At 35.5% G+C, this 25285-nt stretch overlaps 1 protein-coding gene across 1 annotated transcript in view; it reads left to right on the top strand.

Moving 5' to 3' along the window:
• SNX29 (sorting nexin 29) overlaps nt 1-24263 on the top strand; it is a 125130-nt gene extending 100867 nt beyond the window's left edge. Inside the window, exon 21 of the mRNA XM_026859141.1 lies at nt 23153-24263. Within this exon, the coding sequence (XP_026714942.1) occupies nt 23153-23282 (130 nt within the window). The 3' untranslated portion in view covers nt 23283-24263. The remainder of the gene's footprint in view (nt 1-23152) is intronic.
• Nucleotides 24264-25285: the final 1022 nt, after the last annotated feature.

The following is a 25285-nucleotide window of genomic DNA, read 5'->3' as shown; positions in this document are numbered from 1 at the left end:
GAATTTATGCAATGAATGAATGGGAATCCTTCCTCTTATTTGAATTCCGTAGTATCTATCTGTAACATAAATAAACAGAAGCCTACACACATACATACCTCAACTCAGCAGTGAATGTTTTTGCTTTGTAATTTTATTCTGCAGAAAAAGTTAGCTTGGAATATTTTCAGGTATTGATATGACTATTTGTATGTGAGTGCTAACTACTCATTGAGATGATGACTTTGACATCCATGTAGTTAGGGTGTGGTTATATATTTAGTTAGTTAGACATTGTATCAGTTACATATGTAGGATATGTAGCCTTTAGTTACATATGTGCTTTGGGAAATTGTCCTGTCCATTCACTTCGCAGTGTATGTGGGGCCGGAGTTCTGCTGTTGGTGTGTTACCAGATAAACAATAAGATTAAAAGCAGACAAACAAGCAATCCCTGAAACACTGCAAAACGATATTGATGTGAAGAAAGGAAGTTTTAAATGCAGTTTTGAATAGGTTAATAGTTTGTGATGGCATGACACTCCTTAAAGCTATTAGTGTATGTATCTGTGCCTTCTAATAGAATAAATGACACTGTTCAGCTAATGCATCCTAAAGTATTGTGGCCAGTGGCCAGATTTTTACCTGATTGCATCCTTTGACATGGCAGCTTGTGTTATTAACTTGTCATTGTACCTCTTTAACAGATCTTGGTTATATTCTGTAACAGTAAGCAAGCAGTCTGATAAAGAGGAATATAATTTACATGAACAAACTGGGAAAAACATTTGCTTAAATATGTGACTTTTAATTAGTAAAGCACCTCCTAATGCCTGAAACATGCTAATGAAACTAATTTATTGCTATGTTAATTGATTGATCTACTTATAAAACTATGTGGAGATGTTACACAATATTTATCTTTCAATAGAAGTTTGTTGCCAAGCACTGATGATCGTTGAAGTAAAAATATCTATCTAAAATTTGATTAGCATGTTCACATAATGCAGGAAATTCCATTGCAGAAATGTACTATTCTTCTGTGGAATGATACAATTAAAATATTTGGAGTGGATTGTTCTTAACAAACATGTAGTTGTCTCACTGTTATTCTTGGTTTCTACATTCCTCACTTTGTAACTGACAGTTTTGTTTTTAGTCTCTCATAACCTGCGAGGCTTGACATCAAACTTAAAAAAAGCATCATGCCTGTTTTGATCTAACTGAAATGTGAAGAAGTAGGGCAAAAATCGTTTCGTCAAAGTAGATGAGAAGTCATACTTACATCTCCTTTCCTTCTGCAAGAATTGTATTATGATGTTACATTGTCTTTTATTTTGTGTTTTGGCACATATCAACATTGGAGACGTATTACATTACATGGCATTCTACAAATGTGTTACTTTTTTTTTTTTCCTGCTCTGAGTAATTGAGAGGCTTTATGAATGTTAGAGGAAAATGAGGAAGGATGATGATAAAGAGGGCAAGAATAAGCAGGAAGGATGCTTAATGTTAAAAGGAAGATGGGTTGAATACAGTAAGAAAATATGGAGAAATACTGGTACTTGAGGCTTACTAGAAGCATTTGGCTTTATAAAGCCAGTTATATCCAAACAAAGATGATGTTACTGTTTTAGTTTTTGATTTTACAAGTGGTCTGTCTGGGATTTGACAGGGTATTTGTGAAATAATTAAAACTTTGATCCTGGCTTTGAAATATAAGACACCAAAATGTTGAATAGTCATTGGAAAAGTGTGTCCTGCCTGTCAGATAGCATTTGTTGCAACTCTGCTACTTCTTTCCATGTGGTAAAAAACTGTCCTATTTTCTTCAGACCTAAGGTTTGCAAAACGATTTCTTAAGTTTATTACCAGTGGGGATAGTAATCTTAAATGGTCTGAATAAATGCTAAAATCTATAAATTGAGCTAGGAAAAGACAATTACCTGTGAAAGATGGTTGCCTCCATAATGCAAACTGTAGCATAGTTTTATTCTATTATGTGTGAAAGACATTGCAGTAGATTTAAGGAAGCTCTGTTTTAACTTGAGTACATAATTGACCAAATCTTAGTTTATCTTTGAGGATATTTCCAGCACAGTTATGTCAGTTAAAAGTGTGTGTATGGAAAAACACTCCCTTGAAACAATTCTGGAAGATGCCACCTATGCTAGGAAGACTAATGTATCTGTACTAGCAAGAAACTTTATTTGCTCTTCTCTCCTTTGATCCCAAGGAGCAGTTCGCAGTGAAGTGATGACATTAAAAGTATTGTAGAGAGAAAAGCTCCTTAGTCTGATTTGTGATCAGAGCAATGATATATCCAAATCTGTGTTAATGTTCCTGTGTTTGCCCCCCTCCTCTGCCCTGCCTACCGTGTGGCATTCTGTAATTCTTTCATGTTTAACAGAATTGACATCTTCCCCATCAATGTTTTTCTGATGTGTGATTTTCTTTTGATAACCATTCTGAGTTAATATATACATTTCAGCTGAAGTGTTTTCCATCTGTGATGTCCTAATTTCAGGATAGTTACTAATAATACTATTAGCAGCACTCACAGTCTTCAGATAGTTGCTGTAGATAGAGATATATTCCAAAAACCCATCAGCACTTGAGATACCTGCTCACTTTAACTTGGTTCAGCTGTTAGTAGCTTTACAGAAGTTAGTAGTCAAGTAACTACCTGCTAGAGCTTAAATGACAGCTTTTAATCAGGAAGAATATTATGCATAGCTTCTAACAATTTACAGGAGACATAAAAAAATCTACAAGATTTTCTTTGCATACAAATGTTGTAATCCTTTACATTTCAGTTCCAAATTTAAGCAAAGTGAAAATTTGGATGTAGAATATACATTTTGATATTTTTAAAACTATTTTTGTAGTTAATCTTTTCTTAAAAAGGACTAGAAACTCCATTCAGTTTTCTTAGTTCCTTATTCCCCTCAGATGCATTTCTATAGCTTGTATTTCTTTTTCCAGCAGTTGGTCTTATTAAGAGAAATTTACCAGCAGTGCTTAATGTAAATAGGTTTTATTCAGGTGGAAGAATCTGTTTGTCATGTGTGGGACTCCTGCCCACCTGTTTTCTTGTTCTTGCTTGCACTTTCTTGATCTCACTTGGATTTTCTCAGTCTTTCACTTTTAAGGCAGTACTGAGCCAGAAGTGTTTGAATGTTCAGTATAAGTACAATTGAAAACACTTTCTCCTGTAGACTCTGGGTAATAATGAAAGTATTACAGAACCACATCCTTCTAAACTCACCGTAATGAAACACCTCAGTGTGGTATTGTTCCAGAACTAAAACATCTCAGATAAAAGGTGTTTGTCATTTGTTTGCCTTGGTGTGATGCTAAATAAAACTGGTATGTCATACAGCAACTCCATAACACTACAGGGTTTTATGTATTGTATTTATTGCCTCGTTATTGAGTCTTGCCCTTAAAAAAAGTCAACTTCGCTTTTAAATAACGTGAATCTTACACTGATTACCATCTCAATAGAGACAGTGAGACTTGCTCTGCAATGTTAATTGCTATGAATTGTCGAACAAGCCTCACAAATATGTATTTATGAGCATATTTCCATCAAGTAGATTTTTGTCATGCTTCTTTTTATTCAAAGTGACCTTTACAGTGCTTATGAGAAGAATAATTTAGTGTATACTCTGCTAGAATTGAATACTCTCCAGTCACCATTGGAAGCATTTGAGGACTTGTGATCTTTTACAGTTGTCTCAGAATAAACTCTTGTTTAATGCTGCCTGAGAAAAGAAGAATGTTAAAACAGGCAGTACTGATATCTTGTGTCTGAAATTGTTGAAGCAAATGAGGGAGAGGGCACGGTATGGTATTTCACATGTGTAGAAATGTACAATAAATGTTCTCCATTGCATGGTTTAAAAGAATGGGACAAAAATTTAAAGCAAGTAGATTGATATGAACAGTCAACAATGTTGAACAAAGCCATGTTCAATGTTACGGCAAACTTCAGTGCTGTACAAAATGAGCTTTTAACTATGCTGTGCATTTTCTGATGGGTTTATTCCGTCTGTCTTTTGCAAGTAATAAAAATGGTTCTAAGAGAGAGTGAAAATGCCAAGTTGCCTACCATGAAAATATGATGGCATCAATTTACCTAATATTTTTTTCATTTAACACCTTTTCTAACATGCAGAATTAGTTTAAACGTGACATTGAGTCCCTTTTATTACTCTTGATTATACCTGGTTCTCAGTTTGTGCATGGCAATTATTTTGCATAACCGTTTTTCCTAGTCTAGGCAATTTGAGATGTGGGTCAGTTTAACTAAGTAATTGGTTGGATCAAGATGCTTTTGAATATTTATTTGATTGCGCCCCAGGAGTTATATTGATCACTTTCGTCATTTTCCCTCCCAGTTAACAACAGGCTTAGTAATGAAGGATCATTCTGAGAGAAGAGTTGTCATTCTCATTGCATTTACTTCTTCCTTTTTGTCTTGCTCTTTTACTGCTTGCCAATAAACTCAGCAAGTCTTTAGAAAGAGTCATGTTTTCTAAACTGTGCAGTTTATGTCCTTAACATGCTTGCAGCAGTGCAAGAAGAGATTAAGATTTTTCTCATAAAAGAACGCACAGCCAGTTAAAGTTCTGTGTCATTACAGCAGTGATCCTGTTTCCTTGGTAACAAGCAAGTCACATGCACTCCCTTGTTAAGAAGCGAACTCTTTATGTATTCAGGCATTTCTATACTGAAATTGGTAGCAAAGAATAGGCTCTAGAGCCAGTGAAGAAAGTTTCAATTTTGAGGCTGGGCAAAGTAGGGAGAATACACTTGTAATCGCTTCTTTACTTTGCAAACAACGTAAAATTAAATCAGAAAAGAAACTTGCAATAATATAATTTTAATCTCTGCCATCCCTGTTTTTCTCTCTTACAGTTCTCAGCTCTTATTTTAAATTCACATTAAATTCCATTTTAAATTGAGTTAGTAATCTAACAATAAATTGTAATGCTGTGTACTCAAAAGTACAGGTTAATTTACACCAATAAAGTCAAGTCTTTTAATATGTTTCAGTATTAAATCAAACCAGCTGAGATTGTAAATTATCTTGAATAAAAATAAGGTAATTGGAAGGACTGATGCATTTGAGCACCGGTTCTTGATATCCAGCAATGAGTAGTCACAGATAGGAAAAATGTGGAATAGGAAAGGAGGTGTTTGTGTCTCACTTCTGCAAGTGACTGTGACTCATAAGACTCTCTACCACCTTCACTGTTTTTGAAAATTCTTCCTTCTGTGGCTTGTATTTTTTTTTTTTCGGAAATAGGTTTCTTTCTGCTTCCTGTGGTTGGAAAGATTAGTCCTTCCTTGAAGGTCAGGTTGTTTTTTTCTTCTCTGTTCTAGTGACAGCAGTGACAAAGGAGCTCCACTCCTTTGAAGTCCAGATGTAAAAAACTCAATTAGCTGTCCATTTTCTCTGCTGAGATTTTTTACAGCAAATATTACCCTGGTAACTGAGAATAATGTTAAGACTATAAATTGTAAAATATAAGATATAACTACCATCCATTTCCAAATATATCCTATACAGATATGAAGGCAATTTATAGAGCAAGACATATTTAAAATAAATGTGGAGATCGCTTGTTATTTTAGTAGAAAGAGGTAACTAGTAAGTTTTTAGACATCCAGCCATTGCACTGAGAGACTGTCTCAAATCCTTTCCAGAGTTCTATAGCTTAGGGTCTAAATGTGAATCAACTCATTTTCTGTTGCCCATCACCAAAACCACATCATTCCTGCCAGCATACTTACTGCATATTCTCCTCTAACTAACAAGTATTTCACAAGGTGGATTTCCTTAGCCAAATCATAAACACACACAAAAAAATTCTGTCTTGTCCATACCTAATTCATAAACAAGAGATCCAATATTCTTTAAAGCTCCTTACACCAGTTATGAATCTGGAACAAATTTTTTGCATCCTAGCAATGAAATGCTAATATTATTAAGTGTGTGGTACTTCAAAGTACTGTCCTCATTCTTGATAGCATGAAAGCATTTTACTGTGGAATAAGGTATCAAACAATTGGTTTACCTTTTCTTTGCTTTCAGCAATGTTGACAGCTGTCTTGAAACCTTTTCTTCTGTAAAGTGGCATGATTTTCCTAAGTGAATAAAAGAATAAAGTTGTTCTTGTCAGGCTAGCCATATGATAGCTTTACCTGCCATTCAAATACAGAATTAATATATGTTTCTTGTAAGCATTGTGGTTTTGTACCAATGTGTTCACTTTACCCTCTTTTTACAGTGCTGTCTATCAGCACTGGTCAATATATTTAATCAATGACATATAGGAACAGAATTTAGCCCAAGAAGGTGTCATTATCACAATATGTTAGGGTGCACAGCATCTAGGTTCTCATTCAGATTAATTTAACATGAGTGCATAAAACCAGTCCAGATTGCAACAGTAGGCAATTATTCACCAGAGTCATTCTTTAAACTGAAGTGACTTATCCAGTAAGAGGTTCCAAGTGAGGTTTTCAGCCTGGGGAGTGCACAAAAAATGCCTTAAAAATGGTGGTTTTCAAAAAATGTATTTTGGAAGGTAGAACAGTAGAATAAAAATGTGTCAAGGTCTCAGTAGGATTTCCTCCCAAACGCGGGCAGTCCAGCATTGCACTTTGAGGACTGGGTTGCTGAAAATCTGAGAGAGTTGACAGGGAGTTGTGGTCTGTCTTGTAATAAAGAAAATGTGAAATGAAGGCAAAGTGAACTGTGAAGTAGGTGAATTGATTTGAAAGAGGTAACTTGATGCATAGGTTGTTAAGGCAGGAGAGAATTGGTTTAGATGGGGAGCTGCGAGAATGACTTGGCTTCTGGGCAACAGAGATTTGACTCAGCTGCATAGAATCAGCTCAGCACAGGAGTTTGTTGAGAGAACAATTAGGCATAAAGAGAAGAGAAGCAAACAATAGCTGGGAAAGTACTGGGTAATAAATGGCTGTTGATGTGATTTAGTAAAGAAAAAACTGGAGAAGGTGAGGAGTAAGGAATAAATGATGAAGCGTAGAGGAGTGCTGTAAACAGAAGAGACTGAATAAGACAGTTTGGACTGAAGGAAAGAGAATGTATGTGAAAATGAGGTGAAAAAGGAAAGGTGGTGGGAAAGAATGAAAAGAGGGAAACATGGAAACCCTCACGGACTTTATTTTCCTTTACTGGATTTTGTGCACACAGAAAGGAAGCCATTTCATTGGAAGCAATTGGGATTTGCTTTCATTTATTGAAATGGCAATGGTAGCTGAAATAGCAACAAAAGAGGAGGTTCACCATAAGCATAGAATTTTTACTTAAACACTGCGTAAAAGGTATTTTGTCTTTCCTTTGAAAATAAGCCTTGAAAAAAAAACATACATAGGTGATTCTGGTAATTTAAAAGATTCTTATTGGGTATAAAGGATTCAGCTCCATGTAGGATCTTGGTATGAGAAGGTCTGGAGCAATTAATATTCTGCATTCACTTGTTACCCCATGTATAGAGCAAAGTAAATGAGTGCCAAGAAGAGATTACCTTGTAAATCTGACCATCTTGGTGGTCGTTCAGTATACCTGTTCTCTGGGTACTGGGATAAAACTTTGTCTTTCCTCCCTTTAATCCTCAGATCTATAAGCTCCCATTCTCTCTTCATATCCTGAATATGTTTTCACAAAGTTCCTTTTTGCTTCACGTAGCAAATAATTTAACTTCCTTTTAACTAAGGAATGACAGGTTTTTAAGTTGATAAATTTACAAGGATGATCCTTGTTTTTTCAGAATATCGGCCTTGTTAAACCCAGGCCAAAAAGATGTTCGGCCATTGCAGCTAACATGGCTCAACTCACATTTAACTTTCATACCTCTAGCTTTAACTCTTCCAGTGGTGTTAAATGTATCCTGAATATACAACCTGAGCTGGGAGTTAATGAGATTTTAGTATCATCAGTAACAGGCAACTAAAAGCTAAGCTGTTGAACTGAATTTCATTCAGATTATTTGAAGTTCTTTTTATTTAATATTTATCGGCCTCCAGTGAAGACGATACTTTGTATTTATCTAAAAATGAAGGTTTGGAAAATGCTTCCATGTGTATTTTTAGGCTTCTGAGGAATCTTTCAGCATAATTCAGGATGTCTAGATGTAAAATTCCACTTTTTTTTGGTTTTATTTAATATTAGAAACTTGGAAAACGCATAAGCAAATGTCTTTTGTCCTCTGTAACTTCATCATCTGCATGCTTTTAAATCAATTTTTGCTCATGTAAGCGTTCAATAGTTTCTAAGGTAATTTATACATTGATTTTTTTTTTTTCCCCCCCATGCAGCAGTATATATCCACTACTCATCCTGAAACCTTAGAATCCGTATCCATTTTTCCTCAGTAAGAAACATTTTCCTTGTACAGTTCTAAAACTCTGCTGTCTCTGTTTATTGGTATCAATATACAGTAAGTGGATGTATGAAATTACGAAATATGCGTGTGTGGGGCATATGTGCAGCCTCACAAAATTAAATCTAGATGGCAATTTTAATACTATTTAAAATAGACATTTGTGATATCATCTGTATGAGGCTACTGTGCTCATTCTCTAAGCCTAAGGTATGAAAAAATATAGGAAACTGAAACACTTGCCTAGGTAAGGTAACCAGCAACTCTTCTACATGCCGTATTACGGTTGATTGTCACTGTATTTGTATCTCTGATTCATTGTGGCATTCTGTTAGTCTTTTAGTTGTGTGTGCTGCTCAGTTTATGCACGTTGCATATCTCAGCCAGGCTTGCCCAGAGCCTCAAAGTCTGCCTGTCAACTCAGTTTACCAGTCTCTCTTTGTTAAATTCAGCCTCACTGAGAGCTTGACATAGGTGTATTCTCAGTTCAGCAGGCTCTGCTGTGGGTTAATACGCTATTTGTGTTGTGTTTGTCTCTAGATGGAATGCCATACTGTTACACTTAAATCTTGGATAAAACGAATACATGTTTTAGTTCTCATACAAAATTATAATCAAAAGTTGCAAAGTATAACCATGAAAATAATAAAATAGAAAACAATGTACATAAGACTGCTTTCCATTAAGCTCCTAGTGTGCATCTGATTACTAATAGTTGTACAATAATGACATTTGACATTTTTACATTTGAAAGAGATTGACATCTCTAGAGCATTGATAAAAGCTGTTCTTGCCAGCATGTAGAACGTACTTCTACTTGAATAGCTAAGAAATATTACAGGGCATTTCCTTTCTTCCTTCCTTTCAGATAACATTAATTATCAAAGTTTTGGGTTTTTTTGGTGTTCATTAACAAGTGTACGTGGTCTGTAAAAGAAGCTAAGTCCAATACTCTTGTTTGCAATTGTCTGGTTTATATTTTTACAATGTAAAACAGTTTCTGGCATGATTAATTGAGTAGGATTCTTTGAAAAAAAATACTCCAATAATATACTTAATTTAATGAAAAAGCATCTTATTTTCTATGTATTTTCTAGTTAATGAGACTATATATGTCTGGACACTACTCCCTAGTTATCTCCTTTGTCCATAACAATTTGCTCCATTATTCTGCTGGAGCTGACTTTTCCAGAGGAGAAGAGCACAGAGGAGTTCACAACTCAGTCAGTAGTTCAGAATGTGCTAAAACATTGGGACTGTAAGCAAGTGCAGATGCTGAAGTATTTTTGCTGTCCCTACTGTATGATGGTGTCTGCCTTCCAACACATGGCAGCTCTCTTTCTGTATCTTTCTGTCCCTTTTCAATCAAAGTTCTAAATAGTAATAGAATGTTTTAAAAGGGCATGGAATTTTCTATATAAAAGGTCCACAAACATATAGAATAGTATATCACAACCTCATATGTATTTTTATGTAGCATCTAAGTCATCAAAGGGCACCAAACTGGCCAAAAAAAAAAAAAAAAAAAATTTAGAAGATAATTTTTTTTTCAGTATATTTTTTTCAACTGTTCAGCAGGTGGGAAGACACTAAATTGTCTCTATAGTGACAGTTACCAAACGAATAAATACATAATCGTGAATGTGGATGATAAGAACAATTCATTGCATGATTGTTCAGGATTGTTTCGGGTATCTTGCTGCTTCACTTGTACACCCCACAGGTACCTCTGATATATCTGAATAATATTCTTTTCACAAAATTTACCCTTCTTGAGCCAGTTTCCTGGCCACTGTTACATTATCTCCTGGTTAGTAGAATCTGCTATCAGACTTGATGACAACTACAAACCTAAAGCATTGATGCCCACTTAATTACCCTTCTTTGCCATGGCTTTTTGTCATGCCATGGCATATTGTCAAAGAATACAAGTTAAACAAGACCACTCTGGCCCAAATCTACATGAATTCCCTCTAATGAATTTGTGGCTTTCAAAGCTTACTTTTTGGCCTGCTAAATCCTGCAAAACACTGTAATATTTATTCTACAGCTGCACTTAAACTAGATGATCTATATTTGCTTGTTAAGTTTCTCTTTATGGAGATTATTTTAAGAAAATTGCCAGATTTAGATATTCACAGTCAAATACCAGCATATGTAGCTGAAGATTGCATAACAGCTAGTTCAGGAGATATATTTTGGAGAACTTATAGGTAGGGGAAGGGAACCATCTGCAGGTCTCGTACAGAAAATAAGTGTAACACCAGAAAGTGTTTTGGAAACTATTCATATGAACATGTTGTTTTGTAAGAAGCCATCTGGTCAGTCAGAGCAATCTGTGTGCAAGTGCAGATGGATATGAGAGCTCTGGGATCCATAACCCTTAGTTACCATTCATGATCTTCAAAACCGTGCCTTAGAGGAGACCCCTTTTGATGATGTATTATTCCACCGTGTACAGTGAGAGCTCAAATGCTCCAAAATCTGATCTCTTTTCTGGAATGGTAGATTACAGGAAAAGCCCGTGACATTGCCAGGAAGAGAAATTTTCAGTTACGTTCTCCGTACAGCTGAAAGCAGATTTCAGGTAGGTAGCGTAGCATGAGGGCTTTGAGTAGATGGGATTGTGTATTTTCTTTATTGACAAGTTCTCATAGCCCAAATCAATTTGTGATTTTTTTTTTTTTTTTAATAATTAGAATTTGAAATGTGCAACCAAAAAGGGAAGTATTTATTTGAATATATGTTCACAGAATGAATGGAAACAGGTTAGTGGAACTGCAAAAACCCAAACCAAATAATCTCTTATTTACAGTATATTTGTATTGTATTTATAATATATTTGGAAGTTTTACACCATGCAATTGTGGCACATTAAGAGGTTTTTGAAGCCATACTATTCTAACAAAGGGTGAGGTTATTTCTATTCCTCACTTTCTTTGATGTGTTGAAAGGAATTTAAGGGCTTCTGACTTAATTTAACCAGTCTGCATGGCCAAATATGTCACTTGTCACCCAGGCCAGACTAGTGTGGTTTTATGATCTGGAAAAAACTCAGTCTGGAGATCTGTGAGAAGTTCAAATCTCTACTTAGAAAAATATTATATAGAGTCTTGAAACTGACAGATAACTCCAGGTACAAACATTAGTGGCTTAAATTCAAAGTGTGTGTTCAAGAGAGGCTTGGACTTGTCCTTTTCAGCTTGAATTCTATTAAAAGGGAGGCTTGATTAAAGTATTTGTCAACAACTCAGGGCATCTAAAAAATCACTTTTACTCCAAAACTTTCTAAAATGTGGAAGAATGGAAGAAATCACAGACCAGTATGTGTGTATTTGTTACACAAAGGCATCACTCCAGTGAGAGCATGATTTAGTGGGTTTACTGTTTGGGAACCAGAGACTAAGTAACATGACCTAACAGGTTAGCTGTATCTCCTTTAGTCAGGGCAGCAGACCTGTGTTCTCTCTAGTTCCCAAACACCCGTTGTCTTATCACCAAATTGTCCTTTTGATACTCTGTGAAATTGAAAATGGTGTTTTTTCAAGATATCTGATGCGGAAAACCAACAAATGATTCCTGTAAGTCGCTGCATACTTTCATTCCTACTGATGAGAGTCACAGTGGGGCACAGCAAGCATCAGTCAAGCACTCTGTGTTCTGTAGCCCATAGGTCAGGCCTTTGTGCAGAAGTAATCGCTACAGATTAAGGAAAGGGCCCTTTTCATATCGGGTGGTTCTCTGTGACATTTCCAAACATTTTTGGCATAGGATGGCATTTGCAAACAGTTTTGGCGTAGTGTATTTATGTAATCCATTGTCAGAAATATCGCAAGCTAAGCTCTCAAACACGAGTTTATGATGTTTGCTGCAGATCTCCTGAAATGTCAGTGTCTCAGTACAATTACCCTTGAGGAATCTCTTAAGGAGGGAAAAAGAAGGGGAGTAAGTGTTGAAAATACACTGTTCTTTAAATCAGAACATGTGTGTGTAAATATACTCCCATATGTAAATTTTACATAATTACTAGTATGGCAGGTTTTTAAAAAAATAAATTTGCTAATGAAACAATATGACTTTAAAATTTTTCTTTTCATGTAATTGTTAGATTTGGAGTATTGCAAGAAAAACTATTCTGTAATGCTTCTTTCACTGGGAATAAAACCAAAGATTAAGTTTAATTACTTTTCCACAGTGGAAAAGATTTTGAGGAGGGAAAGAGGCTTTGCTGAGAGATGGATATAGAAGCTTTATTCCTTTCTCTTAGCATATGAAATGGTAAGAAATACTCATGAAAATGTGGTTTAGAAAAATCTGTTTATAGATCTTATATTGCAGCCTTCCAGTGCTTATTCGTACTCCTTTCTGTGCAGCACTGACAGTAATGGATAAATGGATGCATCCATTCAAATACACGAAGCAAATAATCTTCATAAGGGAGGTATCTGTCTACTTGTGCATGTACTTGGCTTTAATCCAGACCATAACAAGTTTGTTTATGCCTAACTGCACAGTTTTCCAAAAGGAGGTGGGTTATTTCGTTTCCTCATTTCAACTTGTATTGAAAAATATTTCAGCAGCCATCAGTTTCTCGTGTGAAAACATCATGAATTAGCTACAGGCCATCACTGAAATTCAAAACATCCCACAGAAGCTTTGTTCCTTGGTTTTGCTAATCTGCCAGCTATAAACATAGTCCATTCAATTCTGTTGTATTTCAGATGCTATTTTTGTGGTGTATTTTTAATATGTTTGGCACTTCTGTGGTGATAGCAGAATCCATGAACAGTTAGCTGAAGGATTCTTGAATAACTTGGTATAATTATAGACACTCATCTATTAATAACAAAAATTAATGGTACACATGCATGCTTCCTTGCCATATCGCTTCACATCATTAGAAAATGAGTAAAGAAAGTGATTGATGCAGGGTTTTTAGGAATATGCTTTAGACTGATCCAGAGGTCTCCAAATACATTCTCTGTAGATACAAATGTCAGTTCAGAAGTGCAGAATGACCTGAACTGTCGAGGTCTATGTAGAAATAATAGAGGTAGCTTCATCACAGGGTTCTGGTTCACCTGCAGCATGCAGAGATTGCACAGATATCCTCTTCACGCTTGTTCCACTTACTCTTTCAGTATGGCCCTAACGCAGGGACAGCATGACTGGAGTACTTTGCATATTTACAACACTGCTCTAAGTATAACACTAGGCCGTTCTTGCCTATGATGATGCCGTCAGAAGAGCTGCAGATTTCGTCATGCAGATCTGCTTTATAGTGAAACAGGCTTCTTCAGTTTACTCTTGTTAAAATAACCCAATTTTAGACAGAAATTACGGGAAGGATTTGTACCCGTCAGGGGTGGCTGATGTCATCATCTCCAAGAGCAGATCAGAGTCATTTTCCTTCAGATCTTCACATATTGATTGCACAGTCTCCCAGAGTTTGATTATGCCAACAGCAGTATGAAGGTTTATTTTTAGATTATGATTTTTTAAAGTGTAACACAATTGCACTTAATATTAAGAGTTTAGTAAAACTCGAGATATGTAGTAAGGAGAACCACTAATACCCCACTGCAGAGGGTCTGCAGGGATTACTGTTCACTGTAGAAAGTGTTAGAAATCTGTGCCTTGTAAACAGCTTGCATAAAATTGCTTAATTTTGCAACTGCCAAATGAGCCAAAGAGCTCATTTTTTATTATTCCATGTCTATTTTTGCCTGAAATCTTGTTTCTGCAATTTTATTCTAACCTTTAAGAACTCATAAAATAATTCTTTGTAAGAGATTTAATTTATTAGTCTTATTACAGTTTCTGGGTAAATCATAAATATACCAAACAACTCTGAATGTCTGACTCCTTTAAAAAAATCTTTCAGTAGAAGACTCCTACATATTAAAAGATATAAATCCTAAAGCACTGACCATTGGGAATAGCTAGGGGTGACCAAAAGGAAATAAAATGGGGCTGGTTTGCATTGTCAGGCAGGCGGATTGTTTTATCACATTTTGACTGTTAGTGCTACAGCTGAGTCAAATGCATCTAAATTCTGAAGACTCCAACAAAAACCAGTGCCCAGCTTTTTCTAAGCATAGGGCAGCTATGATTGCACATGATTAAAAATACATATATGATTAAAAATGGCTTTGTGTCTAACTGTAGAGCTGCTGTTACTGCAGTCAAGTTGATGTATATCACCTGTGCACTATGTAGGGCATAAATAGTCTTCACACTGCATCAGCATAGTCCTTTACAGGCCTGTACAGTAATACTGCAAGGAAGAACTGTAGGCACATGCTGTATATGGTGTCTTCTAAGACTTTGCTGCTGCTGCTTGCAAAGTAGAACTACCCTAACGGAGATAAAATTCTGCATTACCTTATTGCCTTCTGGTACTATATACATTCATGTGTAATATCGACCTCTGCATACAAATACTTCATTGATTTATTTCTAAACCAGGGGACGTGATACCTCAGCAGCTTTTTCAGTTACCATGTAGTTCAGAATCTATTCAGAGCCACAGAATGTCCTATATCAAGGTTGACTAGTCTTCCTAACACCAAAATCTTCATGTGGCCAAAAGCCACAAACCTTAAAGAGCCAAGCAGAGGAGGAACTTCCTGAGAAATTCATAGGTAAGAGATGAAACTAGCTTTTCTGTGGTCCTGTAACTTCCTTATGGGATAAAACTTATCTGGGCTATAGAAGCAGATACCTTGGGTCGCAGCAGCCGTTCACAAGCTTCTCTATGTAGCTGAGAACTAAGAACATTCAGCAGCTCCCAAGCTGCTACTGCCCAGTTGCCAGGCGTACGGCTCCAGTGCTGGAGTTACACATATAGCTGCCAGGAATACGAGAGTCACAGCTGATCACCATTGTCCTAAATTGATTTTTCTTTAATATTCTGGCAAGGAGCAAGTTTATTGTAAATTTTATTTATTTTTATTTTTAACGCATTGGTAAACTGAATGAGAGAGAACCAGTTATGATACACTTTTTAAAGATTCTGAATCTGATGATACCTGGAGAACTGACCCCAAATTTCAGGAGCTTGTACTTCTGCATTTAACTTCCACTGCAGTTGCTGGCAAATTTTGCTTCCTGTTATGCTAATTTGGAGTCGTAATTAAAAAAAGCATGAGCCTACATTTATCATTGTCTTTTTCTTTCTTACAGAGAAAGTAATTGAAATCTAACTAAACAGAAGATATGATTTTGGTTGCTGATTACTGTGGTCATCTTTTTGATGGCCAGTCTGATGCTTGTTTAGTTTCTGTCTAATCCATCAAGAATGTTGCATCCCAAGCTGGCTCCCTTAGTCATTTATCGGGTAACATCATACCTTCTTTGATTAGCTTCCCTTTCTGTGTTGGATTAAATGTAAACATCAGTTCTTGTCTTCATTACCAAGAACAAAGTCAGCATTTCCCTTGTTATTTTGTTGACAGTACACAATTCAGTACTTTATTTACATATTTTCCCATCTTGATTACTTTTGTTTATTTAGAGAGTACAAGGTTTAATTCCACTGTGTCAAGTCTAAACTCTCTCTCTGTGATTATGTTTCCAGGTGCAGGTGCACTGTTTTTATATGTGCTATCCAACTCAGTGTGAATATTTTTTTTTCTTCTCAGGAAAGCAAAAAAAATAAAAGCTAAAATTAAGAAAAATCTAAAAGGTCCCAGAGGTTGAGATTAAGACCTATACTTTTGAGCTTTTAGGTCATGGATCACTATTAGTATCAAATTTATGATTGGAGTGCAGTAACGTGTGCTTAGTATTTAAAAAATAAAACCTGGAAACAGTGATTGCTACAAAGCACTGTTCTTTAGTTTTATTATTGCTAACATTTCCAGAAAAGTCTTATGATTCTATAGGATTCTAGGAGCAGTTTTAAAGTTTGTTCATTTTTCACATTTGTAGCTATTACTGTTAACATGACATTCATTCAGATCTGAATCTGTCCCTGAGAATGGTCATGTCAGCTCTCTTCTGCCTTATTGCATATGTTAATATCGTGCTGTAATCTTCATGAGAAATGAAAATACTTGAGAGAAGCAGCTGATACCTCTTAACTTGATGGAGCAATTAAAACTCAAGCACTTGCTTGGAAGATCAAAACAACGTGTTTTGATCACAACTTTTCTTTATCATTTCATTTGCCTTTATGGTTATTTTAAAAGAAGGGGTTTGTTCTTAAGAAAGTAATAATAGTAATTGTTTGTGCAGGTTGTTTTTTACGATGGGGAGTTCACTTGCAAACCTCAAAGCATAATCCTCAAGGAGACTATTGAAACTATGTTGAAAAGTGTAAGTGCTAGTGTTTGTGGACATACATTTTTGCCTGGCTGAATTTGGAGCAAAGAGTAGTCAAGGGGCGTGGAGGGGACAAAGCCTTTCAATAGGGAAACGGCAGCTGACTTGTTACCCCAGAGCCATTACCCCCATCTCAGAACTAAAACACCAACATCTATTTACAAACTGAGCAAATGCAAATGTGGGTGGCAGATGTCCAGAACAGGAGACTGCTAACTGTGCCGTGTTACCCGTTATGCAGTGTTGAAGGTTAAAAGTCAGACGTGGTGAAGGCAGGAATATGCACCAAGTTTTTAATTTAAATTAGTCTGATTAAGTACATTAGTTTGACTTTTTGTATTGTTTTTCTTCTATGTAAACTAGAGGTGGGTAGCTCACAAGCCTTTTACTGGCTTCTCATACACTCATGTAATTAAAGTTGTCTCCGTTTCATGTCGTTTTTGCATGTGAACAACTTGTGAATGTAGGGAAGGAGGTGCCTGGCTAGTCACTGGTAATGCATTGCTGTCTCAGCACACTGAAATTGCTACTTGTCAAAGAAGAGTTTTACTCCTTTTATTTTTACATATATGATGTATTGTGAATCCCAATGCACATCATCTGGTGTTAGTTACCTCAGTATTTTCAATAAAAACATATCCTAGATCTGTCTCTGCTTTCCTTAAAGATGATAATTACAGTATTAGCAGGACAAAATAAATCCAGGTATTCACTGAACAGTGTTCTTCTGAAAGCAAATCCTACATTTTGTTATTATATAAATAACCTTGGAACATGTTCTGCTTCTGAACCATTTGTTCATTAAATTACCTATCACTGAGAATTGGTAGACTGTACTGTTTTCACAAATTCCGCTAACCCCCCAACTAAATTTCTAAATACAAGTGGATGGAATAGCCAAGCTTACTGCCTTTCTGCTAGTCATTGAAATACACAGGAAATTATATCAATTATAAATAAAGAATGTATTATGCTGAACTCTTTTCTTATGTGTGTGTTCAGTGGTTTCTGGCTTTCTGGTTAGTTACTGAATTTATGCATTGTGTTATTTTAGCTGAGACACCACAAAAAATTGAAAGAACTGCTCCCAAACGTGGATGTCATTATGCATTAGAAAGCCAAGGAACAAAATTCTAGGCATAAGTATTGCTCAGATGTAAACTAATGAAAGGTCATTTTTACAGGATTCTGAGCATTTCCTGAATGAAAGACAGTGTATTTAATCCAAAATTAATCATCGATATTATGCATTTTTTAGGATATAACTAATAGATACTAAACCTTTACTGTACAGTAACCATCTTGAAATGGCAACTTCAAAGTAAATTTAGTGGAAGAAAATAAAAGATCTGATCAGATTTACATAGTGTCATGGTTTACAGAAAAATTCAAATATCAATGCAGATGATGTTTATGAATAAAATCTTCCTGCTGGTATGGAAACTGATCTGTAGCATGAGAACTTTCAAGTTAGCATCATTCAAATTAGAACAAATGGAAGTGCGACTATGTGTTTGTAATTATTTCACAGCCAGAAGAGATTGGATAGATCAATATGAATAGTGTACTGCTGTAGAAATATGTATGTGGAAGTAGAAGGAGCTGTATATTAATCAAACAGTTGGATAGACTATCAGAATTAATGCTTTTCATTTCTTAGTCAATTCAGATTCAGTCTTGATAGGAAATGATTATTCAGTTTTTAGCCTGATAACTTCGCTCCAATAGTGTCTTCAGGATTTTCAGTGTTGAAGTGTAGTGTAGAAGGATGTTTTTACCTGTATCTTTCTATCTCTTCTGTTAATAGCAGACTGTTTAAACATCCCAACTCAGTCATTTGTATTAATAGATGGAGATCACTGTTTCTCTTTAATAATTATATTTCATTTCTACAAAATTTGGAGTGAGGGCAGGAATGTGGCTGCAATTATGTTTACATTTCAGCAACTGTAAACAAGGATTTCACCCAGATCACTGCAAAGCAAGAGTTAAGAGTATATAAAATTATTTGATGAAGTCAGAGTCTTAGTTAATAATGCCACTAAACAGGCATTTTAGCTGATTTTAATTGGCAGAAGAAGATGCTGAGATATGTTGTGGTGGCAAGTCACAATTAGTTCTCATTTGTCTAATAAGGATCTCTTAACATAGTATAGGCATTGTTTAATACACCTTTTCAAGGTGGCTGCCTGCATGAACCCAGTTTACCACATTAAATGTTGGGGTTATAACCAAAAATCAGATTATTGTCATGACAAACAAAAATATTAATAACACAAGAAACTGGTGAAAAAGAGTCTTTCTTCATGAGGTATTTTTAATACAATTCAAGCAAAGCTAGAATCATTAATGTCTCCAGAGATGCATTTATATGTGAGAAGTATCTATGAAATACCTGATCCTGAGCTTTGCTACACTTCCAAGATGTACTTATTACTTCTTTTCTCTGATCTCTGGCTGGTACAAAAGTATTTCCAATTGCAGACATGTTATACTATTTTTATAAGAAACTTTTCTCTCTAATTTATCCTGAAGAGTAGACAATGAGATAGGAAATTAATTTCATGTAAATGTTCACAACATGATCTAAGAGAATACTTCAGTTCCATAGGCTAAGTATGGGGAAAAAAAACCAAAAACAAAACAAAACCACATGGATTACATTTTGTTACACAGAGAGCGATAAATGAAAGGTATGAATAAACTAGAAGCTGATTAAAAAGCTGGTTATTTTAAGCTATTTTCTATAGATGCACCTCAGGCAGAACTTGACACGAAGACAAAATCAATGAAACTGAATTGGTATCCAAACAAACGCTGGGCAGATCAATCAGGAATGCTTAAAAGCTAAACAATGACCTGGTGGAAAGAAGGAATTGATTGCCTCAGCAGGTTGCTGTTTTCTTCAGATTGAGACAAGGTGAGAATGTAGACAAGAACTTGAGCCTTTAGTACTTGGGCATTCCACTGCTGAATAGGGTAATGCCTGGCAAGCATCTGCCTGCCTGCCAGAGTCAGACTGAAAAATTAAACCCCATCAAGACTGCAGTGGCTAAGAGGTAATAGAATGGAGAATGTTCTATTAACACGTAAGAGGTATAACTCAGACAGATGTAGACTGAAAGAGTGAGTGCTTACCACAGGGAGTTGGGGTAACTGTTCTGACAGAGTTAGTCTAGAATAGCTACTACCTGGCTTAGATTTACATATTTTAAATTTGTATTTTAATCTAAGTAAATCTATCAACTATAAGTGAACCTTAACTCAACCTCAAAAAAATAGCCTGGAGCCTGTTTTTGCTGAATGAGACAAATGAGAGGATTTGCAAACATTGTATGTAGGTATGCTTATTCCTTCCTCCTCAATCCCAAACACAGATTGGCAAAAATAGATTCAGAACAAGTGTCTCAATTTCATCTACATGTGCATTTGCCAGAAATACTGACGGGATCATTTTAAGGTCTTCATACCTCTGCTCAGGAGTTCATGGAATATCTGACATGTTGAACTGTCAATAGGTTTAAAAAGGTGTCTTGGTTAGTGTCAGAGACCCTATTAGTATCATTTGACCTCAAGGCCAGAACTAAGGTATTAAATCTAGTAACAGGAGACAGAAGAGATGGGAGATTAATCTTTTCCTCCTGCTTGATTACCAGGCATTTTGGGGGTGGTTGGTCTTTTTTCCCCAGATTTAGTGGTTAAACTTTCTGAGTGTTATTTGAAAGTCAGCATATTAATTGTAGAGTAAAAACCTAGAAACAGACAAGTGAGAAGGCAATTTTTCTAATCAGGTTTTGGAGGATGGAAAGAGGCTTAAGATAGATACTTTTAAATGTATGACTTTTTTTTTTTTTAATATTCTAAACTTTTTTACCCGTACAACATCTGTTTCCATGGAAGCTGATCAATTCAATTTCAGCTCCAGTTTCCTTTTTGATGCTAGATGCATGGAGATTGAATCCCTCAGATATAAATTGGTTTCTGTAAACCTACATAACATAATGATTTGTCTTAGAATTTGTTATTATAAATATTAGCTAAGACATTTAAGACAAATTATCTTTAATTTGGTTATTGGATATATCTTGTTCTGGAGTAGCATCATTTAAATTATCTGAATTGCTTGCAATCTTTGTCCTTCATTCACAGACATCGGTGTTCGTGTAATTATCCTAAGATGATCTTATTATTTCAGCCATACCTATCAGGACGGACTGATATTAATTCATATTTCTTCATTTTAGGGGAATTCGTTTTGCACCTTTTACACTTTTTTCTTCCAATGTAATTTTTCCTCCAGAAGGGAGAACTGATTTCCCATTGGGCTGATGCTAATGTCATTTTGCGGACATGCCAGCAGGAGGAGCTTGTGTATTAAAATGTACTTTCAATAAAGCAGTCGTCAAATTACAGTAATTGCACATAACACTGTGCTTTCATCTGCAATGTAAACTACTGTGTATCTGTAAAGTAGCTGCCTGTCTGCCTGATAAGGCTAAAGTGCTATCAGCAGTGGCCATCATGCTGGTAAATTTAGCTTACTTTAGATTGAGAAAGGCCCAATGAGGTGAAAATTTAATTTTATTCCATTGTATATTTGATATTTAAATGCTTTTCTGCTTGCATGTTCTGAAAAATACATATTTTAGCACGAAATCACAACCCTCTGAAGCCAGTATCCCATAATCTATTTTACAAGCATTAGAGTATTAACACTGCATTGCTGCAATTTCATAAATAGTATAAAAATAATGAGTAATAATATTCATGTTACTAAAAGAAATCCATGCTAATGGGCACAGCTCAAATTAGATTCACATGATCAGAACTCTCTACAGCAACTTCAATAATATTGCTGAGTTTCAAAATAAGAAATCATAGGACCAGGGTTGGAAGTCCAATTCTACTTGGCTACCAAGAATTAATAACATATGCTAAATTCATTTTTAGGGGTTTTATTTTAGTGACAAGAAAAATAATGAACATCCAACTCATTAATTGTGTTATTAAAGAAGAGGAGGATGTATACCACAGGTATTTAATGCATTTTTTTCTTGTGAAGGACTTTCTAGTTACCTAGGAAGACTAAATACTATAATAGGAGTGCAATGAATCTTAATTTAGAAAAATATTGTTGTTACTAAGGTTATTTTAGACTGTTCTGCTCAGGAGTAGATAAGTAAAATACACGGCCTTTAAAAAACACAATTTTATGTGAATGTTTAGCATCTGAATTGGACAGATTTTGCCTATACTGTTTTTCTATTATTCTTTTAGTGAGTAACAGACAATGTGTGTATTGTAGTTATAAAGCTAATGGCTACCAGTGATACAGCTGCCTCATCTTGCAGAAGCGCTCTGCTTCCTGCAAGTGAATTTTCCACTCAGTCCCAGGACTTGTTAAAGGCTTTTGCTTTGCTAAGATCTCTCCCGTGTGGGTGCTCAAAATGCTCAAGTGGAGCCTGAGTATACCTGTGGCTTTTGCAGGGTTGTCTGACCTGTGAGGAAGGTCGCTCCGCAGGACAAAGGGAACGACATAAATTCAATTCAGTCATTGTTTTAAAATATATCTGTATTTGTTTAATCTGGCAAGAACTGCAGATGAGCAATTCCTCCCTTATGGACTTGTTAACGTACTCTGAACATAGGGATTATAAGGTTGTTTTTTTTGAATTTATAAAAATAAACTTGGCTTTGTACACTGTGTAATTTTATTGCCTAGCTGAGTTGCAAAATTTAGTTCTATTTATTGAACTGTATGTAAGCAGTATAATAAAAACCATGTGGAGTCCTCTAAAAGAATGGCGAAAGTACAATGCTATCCCTTTATACTGTAGTTTTCCGAGGAGTCTATAGCCTCTGAATATCACCTAGGTAAGCTGGAATTTTCTGTTACTGCTTGTTTTTGAACTTAATGTACTTCTTCTCAGAGTCTTTTCCAAAAGGCTCATTCATGTAAGACTGTAGTCTGTTGTGGGTCCGAAGAGACTGAAGAATTCCCAACAGGGATGTATTACTAATGTACTTCATCATGTAATGATACATCCATCCATAATTAGAGGATTGTTAAGTAGAGCATCATCCAAGCTCTTGTCTATTTTGCTTGTACTTTTATCGCTTCAAAATGCTTTTCCCACCATTTCTGAACTGCAACCTCATAGAGATAAGCTTTTATCCTGTAATTTGCAATCTTCCATAAAGTATTGAAAGTTCTACTAATTCTCATTTTTGAAAGAACCCATTTTTGTAATTCACACTTGAGATACCAGTAGAAAGAATGCAGTTCTGTGTAGTTGAAGATGTGTGCTGTATTTTGCAGTCATGTGCCAGGCTCTCATAACATCTGCTTTTTTCATGTTTGGAATAATGACAGAGTAATTTACATATAACAAACTAGCTACTTCTGTCTTTATTTTTTGTCTTCCTAGTGATATTCCACCTTCTGGAGAACCAGTAAGCAAAAGCAATCGCTCAAGAGTGACTACACGCTTCCCCAAACTATCTCGCAGCCATCAGAGAGAGCCACGAAGCCTGGAACCTCAGAGTGGTGATCTCTGACCCTTTTTCATAATTGTGAATACTGGCACCACGTACTTTAAGTTGTTCCGTGATTCCTTCCTAGCCTGTATTTATGATTTAAGCTCCTGAAGAGACTACAGCTGCATCAACTTAAATCCTGAAAAGAGACATTCATTACTAAGGGTCATATCCTGATTAACTACTTTGGAAGGCAGTAATCACTTTCTCAGAAGAATACGAGGGCTCTTCATGAGGGCTCAGCAAACTGATCGGCATTTTCTTTGTTTTGTAAGCTGCATTGCACATACTCTCCTTTGTTCTTCTGAAGTTTTTCTGTTACTATGAATTCCTTGTTTGTATTGTGTTGTCTCCCTTTCTACATGTACATTTTTCTCTTCCAGAGACACATGGGTATTGTGTCAACACAATTTTTTTTTCCTTAGACCGAACACTTATGATTATCACTACTTAATATGTCGGAAGGATGTGCTTAAAAGAACCTCACTAATTTATTACCTTTTGTAAATAGAAAGACTTTTTTTTTTTTTTTTTATTGTAAGCCTCTGACACACAAAGGTTTTTAAAAAACTTGACAAAGTAGATGACAAGAGAAAAAAATACAGGTGGAAAAATAGCTTTTGTACATTTCTAGTTAGATATCTCGATAGCTTTCATTTGTGGGAAGTAGTTCTTTGAAATCAGAGACTGTAATGACTTTTTTTTAGTGAAATTTCAGTCTTGCTGTAAGACTGGGTGCAATATTATTGATTTCTATAAACCACCACTAGGATACACAAAATTAGCATGGTACAAAATAGCGTTTTCAAGTCTTGGGTTATATTTTGTTATTCATTTGTTGTTGATGTTACAGAATGGTCCATCATTAATAGGGCAGCGTGGAATTCTTATTCTGATTTTGTAAAACCCTTCACAAGGTGAGACTTTAAAATTGCCTGTAACGAAAGTGCCTGTTACCTATCACCTCTTATAGAAAAGTAATTTGTAATGGTACTACTGTAAGAGTGACTAAAAAAAATTGACAAGAATTATTACAAGTGATGGAAGTCCTGACATGGATTAACTGGAATCCAGTTCAGTATCCATTAGTTGCACTGCCGTAGGCAGTTAATTATATGTTAGCTATCTTCTCTTCATTAAGTTTAAGCAGTGTACATTCAAATTTTCTATCAATTGTATTCTGATTTTTCTTTGTGTAAGAACATCTTTTTTCTCAGAAGTTTTCTTGGATAATATTACTTAAATTGGTGTATCCTGTCATTTTATTATGCATTAATTATCTTAAATTCTCACATCAGTAGATATTGAAATCTAGTATTACTCTGTGGAAAAAACAAGCTGATGATTAATAACAGATCTTTTACCTCAGTGTTTTACTAAAGTTTTAGTAAACTGGAACTTCTGTTCTGCAAACCTGTGACCATCGTGTATTGCTTAGTCAGGTAAGTGGTCCAGTCATCTTCAGTGGCACTTCTCGAGTGAGTAGGGGTTCCTTACATGCAGTGAGTAGCATCAGTGGGCTGGTGCGTGAGCGTAAGTCCCAAGTGCTGGATTTCTACCACTGAAATATGCAGTTTATAGATTGCACTGAATTGCAAAGTGTGGCAAAGAGGAGTGAAATTCACTCTTCAGGTCAGAAATTTCAGTAGATGAAATACCACAAAATAAAATCATGTCACAGAAAGGAAACACTATTTTTCAGTCAGTATGAGATCTCATTTACAAAATAAATAGATAAATAGAAAATCCAAAAGGCCAGCCTGGGAGCTAGCTTGATTTGTTTTTATTAAAAGATGAAATACTGTTGGTGTTTTGTGTAAACTGCAGCAGGACATTTATTTAAGAAGAAAGGAAAGTGAGTATCTTGTCAGTTAATGCTTCTCCAAACTCTTCAGTCTGATACACTCTGTGGAAACCTTTTTGATGTGTCTGTCACCTGAAGCTGTATTATTTTTCAGGAAATAATTCACAAATTAAAGTACTCCTTATTCAGAAAGTTGCAAATGGTAAGAAATCTCATTTAG

Source organism: Athene cunicularia, assembly GCF_003259725.1.
Source record: "Athene cunicularia isolate RWA chromosome 14 unlocalized genomic scaffold, athCun1 chr14_part1, whole genome shotgun sequence".
Taxonomy (NCBI): Eukaryota; Metazoa; Chordata; class Aves; order Strigiformes; family Strigidae; genus Athene; species Athene cunicularia.
Note: the sequence above shows the minus strand (reverse complement) of the source record. Positions and strands in the feature narration are given on the sequence as shown.